Below are 6936 nucleotides of genomic sequence, written 5' to 3'. Positions count from 1 at the left end.
CTGCAGTTCAACATCTCCATAACAGGCCTTCAAAGTTGTGCACAGCAGCTCCCCATCTTGAATTCTATTAGGCCGTCTTTTCAGTGTATGTGGCACTGCACATGCTCCGTGTGCTCTGAGCTTTTGTTAAGAAGCCAAGCTTAAGGGTTGTCAGAAATTATCAAAACATTAAAGTGAGGTTACATCTATCATAGGAGCGGTAGTTAAATGGCTGATTATTAATTTAGATGCAGAATGCACTGGTTTCTGAGCTGCCATATAATAAGAATCAGAATTAATAACTAATCAGCCTTATATTGTGACATTTATATTCTATATATATAGTACAGGTGTGGGATCCCTTATCCGAAAACCCATTATCCAGAAATCTCCGAATTATGGGAAAGCCCGTCTCCCATAGACTCCATTTTATTCAAATAATTCAGAATTCTAAAACTGATTCCCATTTTCTCTGTAGTAATAAAACAGTACCTGTACTTGATCCCAACTAAGATATAATTACCCCTTATTGGGGGCAGAACAGCCCTATTGGGTTTATTTAATGGTTAAATGATTCCCTTTTCTCTGTAATAATAAAACAGTACCTGTACTTGATCCCAACTAAGATATAATTACCCCTTATTGGGGCAGAACAGCCCTATTGGGTTTATTTAATGGTTAAATGATTCCCTTTTCTCTGTAATAATAAAACAGTACCTGTACTTGATCCCAACTAAGATATAATTACCCCTTATTGGGGCAGAACAGCCCTATTGGGTTTATTTAATGGTTAAATGATTCCCTTTTCTCTGTAATAATAAAACAGTACCTGTACTTGATCCCAACTAAGATATAATTACCCCTTATTGGGGGCAGAACAGCCCTATTGGGTTTATTTAATGGTTAAATGATTCCCTTTTCTCTGTAATAATAAAACAGTACCTGTACTTGATCCCAACTAAGATATAATTACCCCTTATTGGGGCAGAACAGCCCTATTGGGTTTATTTCATGGTTAAATGATTCCCTTTTCTCTGTAATAATAAAAACAGTACCTGTACTTGATCCCAACTAAGATATAATTACCCCTTATTGGGGGCAGAACAGCCCTATTGGGTTTATTTAATGGTTAAATGATTCCCATTTCTCTGTAATAATAAAACAGTACCTGTACTTGATCCCAACTAAGATATAATTACCCCTTATTGGGGGCAGAACAGTCCTATTGGGTTTAATTAATGTTTTACTGATTTTTTAGTAGACTTAAGGTATGGGGATCCAAATTACAGAAAGACCCCTTATACCCTTGGTCCCGAGAATTTTGGATAACGGGTCCTATACCTGTATATTGAACCCCTAAGCTCAGGTTAGCGACAGTACCCCAGAAACATGTGCAGTGAATCAGCATAAAAAACAGGGGAGCAAATACTAAAGGTTTATAGTGGTTCTTGGCTGGTACAGAAGCACCAAACATAAGGTGGCATGTGTAGACGAATTCGATGTTGAGGTTTAGTTCTCCTTTATTTGTGTGCTTTCAGCTGGTTAGAACAATGTCCCATGCTGCATCATTTAAAGCGCCCCTGCTCTTTTTCTCACTTGTGTTTTCTCCAAAATCCTTTTGCCTGTCAATGGTGCAGAGTTAGAAGAAGAATACTGCTGAACCAGATGCACACTGTAGTGCTTTCCAGACTCATAATCATCGTTCCATGAGTGGTATTACCCCAGGCTCAGTGACTGAGAGCCTCATGAAGTTTGCAGGATTCTGCAGGTATGGATTGTACGGGCTAGCTTTCCCTTTTGTGAGCGGTGGTGGTGGGTTGGCGTTAGAATTTTAGAAAGGCAACGTCTTTGTTTTCTTTTGGCTCTGAGAGGGAACCTGCGAAGGCTTTGGGGTCGTTGTTCCCATGGTGCTGGAAGCGGAGGCTGTACAGGAACGCCATTAGATGAAGCAAACACACCATTCCAAAAATGGCGACAATAAGAACTGTCTGAGGTTCCCAAGGCCTGGGTTCAATGGCGACCTCCGCCGGTGCATAGGTCATGTTCTTCTTGGTCAGGTGATGAGCGGCAGAGAAACTCATGCTGCCGATCCTTAATCTCTCATGTCCTGCTATAAAATCTCTGTTTTTAGGGGCCCCAACGCTCCATGTTTCATGTACATTTAAATCTAATTTCTTCCTGAGATGAAATCATCAATAATGTCACAATTAGTATGTTCATTTAAAGTTATACTACATATAATTTTGACGTTTATTTACACATTACATCCCCAAAATAAATACAGACCAGTTATGTTTGGTGCTGGCCCCAAATTTGCTGAACCGTGGATTGGGCCCAGCAAAGTCATCAGAAATTGGTGGGTCGGCACTGGTACATACAGTAAATAATGACGGCCTGCGAGGTAAGGTCCATGTTTGGAGAGGGCAGGTTAGACTGGGTTGCCGGTTGGTATTTTGTCAACTCAACTTGCATATGACTAATACAGACAATACATAACATTTATACAATTCAAGAGGTGGATTACCTTTTAATATGTTCTAGACTTTACTTATCTTACTATTCAGGCCCTCTTCTATTCATATTCCTGTTTCTCATCCAAACCACTCCCTGGTTGCTAAGGTAATTGGGAACCTAGCAACCTAATAACTGCTGAAATTCCAAACTGGAGAGTTGCTGAACAAAAAGTACAATAATTAAAAAACTAAAAATAATTAAATAAATGAAGACCAATTGCAAATCTTAATAGTAATTACTATTACGGGTATGGGATCCCTTATCTGTAAACCCGTTATCCAGAAAGTTCTGAATTATGGAAAGGCCATCTCCCATAGACTCCACTATAAGCAAATAATTCTAATTTTTAAAAATGTCCTTTTCCTCTGAAATAATAAAACAGTACCTGTACTTGATCCCAACTAAGATATAATTACCCCTTATTGGGGGCAGAACAGCCCTATTGGGTTTATTTAATGGTTAAATGATTCCCTTTTCTCTGTAATAATAAAACAGTACCTGTACTTGATCCCAACTAAGATATAATTACCCCTTATTGGGGGCAGAACAGCCCTATTGGGTTTATTTAATGGTTAAATGATTCCCTTTTCTCTGTAATAATAAAACAGTACCTGTACTTGATCCCAACTAAGATATAATTACCCCTTATTGGGGCAGAACAGCCCTATTGGGTTTATTTAATGGTTAAATGATTCCCTTTTCTCTGTAATAATAAAACAGTACCTGTACTTGATCCCAACTAAGATATAATTACCCCTTATTGGGGGCAGAACAGCCCTATTGGGTCTATTTCATGGTTAAATGATTCCCTTTTCTCTGTAATAATAAAACAGTACCTGTACTTGATCCCAACTAAGATATAATTACCCCTTATTGGGGGCAGAACAGCCCTTTTGGGTTTATTTAATGGTTAAATGATTCCCTTTTCTCTGTAATAATAAAACAGTACCTGTACTTGATCCCAACTAAGATATAATTACCCCTTATTGGGGGCAAAACAAGCCTATTGGGTTTATTTAATTTTTAAATGATTTTTAGCAGACTTAAGTTATGGAGATCCAAACTACAGAAAGATCCCTTATCCGGAATACTCAAGGTCCCTATCATTCTGAATTATAGGTCCTATACCTGTACTATATTTTTTCCCTTTTGATGTTTGGAACACCCTGGCAATCTAACCCTGCATTCAGTGTTCACTACATTACCTGTACCTTGTTTTGATTTTTATTAACATATTTCAACCTGATTTTTTTTTTTTCTTTTCATTCTATGAAAAAAAATTGTTGCAAAACTTTAGCTTTGGAAATAAGTTATTCGACTTTCAGGACAAAAATCGAATAACACAATCTGATCCGTTGCAAATGGACGGAGGCTGATGGGGGTAGCCTCCATTTGCACTTATATTAGTCTAATAAATAAGTTAGTTGTGTGGTATGTGAAAAATAATATTCCTAGCAGGGAGCTGTAGTTTCATCACAGCACTGGGTAATTGAGCACAGGGGCCAATTAGGGGCTTAACTATGGGACCTACCCTCTCAAACAACCCTTACCCCCAGATGATGTGACAGTTTGAGGTACATGCACCAGGTAAAACGTTCTTTAGGGCTTTAGTTCCCCTTTAATACGGCATTCAGATCCATACACAAACACTTGTTTTCCATTCTATACGATCTTACTGGCCTATTTCTTCTGCTGAACGCTCAGGATCCTTGAGATATTAAAATGATGCTGCTATTTTGGTTTCTTAGAATCACAAAGAGCTAATTACAAGTGGCAGCACTACTGAGATAATCGCTTTCTGTTTGGGTTTATGCTGTGTGTTTTGAGAGAGTTTTATTTTTCAGTCTGTCTCTTAAAGGGGTTGTTCACCTTTAAGTTAACTGTTAGTATGATGTAGAAAGTAATATACTCTGACAATTTGCAATTGGTCTTCATTTTTTATTATTTGTAGTTTTTTAGTTATTTTACTTTTTATTCAGCAGCTCTGCAGTTTGGAGTTTCAGCAGCAATCTGGTTGCTAGGGTCCAAAATACCTCAGAGACCAGGGAGCAGATTGAATGAGAGGATGGTAAATGAATTGGAGAGGTCATGAATAGAAAAAGTTATAAAAAGTATAAAAAGTAAAAATAAAACTGTAGCCTCACTGAGCAAATTTTGGCTGCTGGGGTCAGTGACCCCCATTTGAAAAATGCAGGTTGCAATCTGCATCAGAAATAAATGATCGTCAGAGGTGTTGGAGTCAGGGGCAGGCTGAGCCAACCAGACGCCCTAGGCAACCCGGTCGGTCACCTCTCCCCTACACCTGCGCTAATGCACCCCCAAGCCCCTGCAGTTCGCTCGGGGGGGGCGGGGCGTTGCAAAGCGATAGTTCATTGCCCCCGCTGAGTAATCACAAGTAGCGGGGGCAATGAAAACGGAGCGCACAGACTAGGGGTAGGCAGGAGAGGCTCCTGCCTGGCGCCCCCCAATCGTTGCGCCCTAGGCAGCTGCCTCTTCTGCCTACCCCTAGTTCCGGCCCTGGTTGGAGTTCAGCACTGCCGCTAAGCTCTAACACTCCATGAGCATAATGGTGTTCAACTACTCAGAGTGTTATTATGCAATCTCAGCCAAACAGTTCTCTTTGTGTGGGCGTGGCAGAAGCTGGTCTCCGTAGAAGGGTGAAGACACATGGGGCATTTAGGGCGAAGACACACGGAGCTACTTAATAGCAGGGCCGGAACTAGGGGTAGGCAGAAGAGGCAGCTGCCTAGGGCGCAATGATTGGGGGGCACCAGGCAGCCTCTCCTGCCTACGCCTAGTCTGCGATCCGCACATCGCCCCGCTCCGCTCTCAAACTGTGCCTGCGCGGCAAACAATATGGGGGGGGGGGCGCGCGATTCTCAAACTGCGCATGCGTGCCAAACAAAACGGGGGGGGGGGGGGTGCGCGATTCTCAAACTGCGCATGTGCGCCAAACCAAAAGGGGAGGTGTGCATGCGCGATGCATGTGCAGGGGCGAGGCGGCCGACTGGGTAGCCTTGGGTGCCCGGCCGTCTCAGCCCGCCCCTGCTTAGTTTAGCTACTAAACTGCAGAAAATACCCTGCCATAGCCAATACTGAGAATTGCCTCTGCTAAAACACACGTAGAGACAGTTATCAGCAAATTATCAGCATTGTCTGTTTTAGTAGTCGTGACAAGTAGCTGCTACTAGTAGCCCCGTGTGTCTTCACCCTTAGTTGTGGCGACTAATTGTCAGCAGGTTTAGTTTATATATACAGACAGCTAGTGGATCAACCTTTTCTGGATTCATAAAAATGCAATTTGTTTGTTGTATTTGCTGTGTAAAATTTATGTTTACGGAAACCCATGCTGTGAATAAAACACAGGCAAATGCCCTTTGGGTGTCTCTGTCTCTCACTCTGAAAAAGGCATTACTACTTCTACCATTTGAGCAAATTCCTACAATATATACAGACAGCTTGCATCAACCATCTGAATTTAACTCCCACATTATGACTGTAACACTGACACACTGACATACATTTCATAGGCATTAAATTCATCTGAATAAAGGCTTATCAGATCTGTTCCCTTTTTACATATCTAGTACTTTTTCTTATTATTATTTTGACAACCTTCAGGGGCCACAGAAGATCATTTTGGGAGGGGCGAAAGCATTTACAGTTCATATCTTTTCCTGCTGCCAGACCATACAATTTGGAATGTGGAATTCTAGAGCCCCCCCTGGTTCTAACTGCTATGGCTACATGGAGTGCTATCTCTGTAGGCATAATGTCCAGCCAGAAAGTTATAATGTGTAGAAGCAGAATTGTAAAGTAGTAGAATTGTTGCCTACATTTCCCAGCATCCCCTGTTTGTATGGAGGTGGTTGTAGCGCAACACCATCTGGAGAATGTCTGGTTTTTATTATGCTTGATCTAATCTATTCCACTCTATCTTAGAAATATCTAAATCCATATTTTTTTCTAAATCATGAAAATATACATCTTTGATATCATTTGTCAGATTGTTACCTGTGAGCTTTTCGGAAAGGATGTTCTGGGCTATTTGAGGGGTAAAGAGGCATTCTCCTTCATTGCTACCATCTGGGTCCATCCAGGCGTTTGTCTGTATACAGGCAGAAAGAAAAAAAAAATTTAGAGGGAAAAAAAGAAAGGAGGAGGAAAATTCTTGATTGTGGTTGCTTTGGAAACGCACCTCACCTCTTGGCTACGCTGCATAGAAAAAAACATGAAAACCAATATAAATCGGCTGTTTATAGCAAATGCCAGAATCCCGCAAACTCAGCACCCACATTACTACTGGAGAGATTTTTCTGCTTCACATAAACTGTTAAAAAAGGCAGATATATGTTATTTGCTTTATATAACTAAGAAATTACATTCATAATGGATCCTTAAGAATGACTGATGCTTAATTAGGTGTTTGTGAGACCCCAATCA

General features: G+C 40.8%; 1 protein-coding gene across 1 annotated transcript; it reads right to left on the bottom strand.

The window, feature by feature from the left end:
* Positions 1-1315: 1315 nt before the first annotated feature.
* Positions 1316-6613, bottom strand: LOC100492487. Its single transcript, XM_002932725.4, has 2 exons — positions 6508-6613; positions 1316-2157 (listed from the first exon to the last, which is right to left on the bottom strand). The coding sequence occupies exons 1-2, from the start codon at positions 6558-6560 to the stop codon at positions 1803-1805; spliced, it is 408 nt and encodes a 135-aa protein (XP_002932771.1). The 5' UTR covers positions 6561-6613; the 3' UTR covers positions 1316-1802.
* Positions 6614-6936: the final 323 nt, after the last annotated feature.

This window comes from Xenopus tropicalis, chromosome 3 (genome assembly GCF_000004195.4).
Source record: "Xenopus tropicalis strain Nigerian chromosome 3, UCB_Xtro_10.0, whole genome shotgun sequence".
Classification (NCBI taxonomy): Eukaryota; Metazoa; Chordata; class Amphibia; order Anura; family Pipidae; genus Xenopus; species Xenopus tropicalis.
The sequence above is the reverse complement of the archived record's forward strand: the minus strand, read 5'-3'. Positions and strand labels throughout refer to the sequence as shown.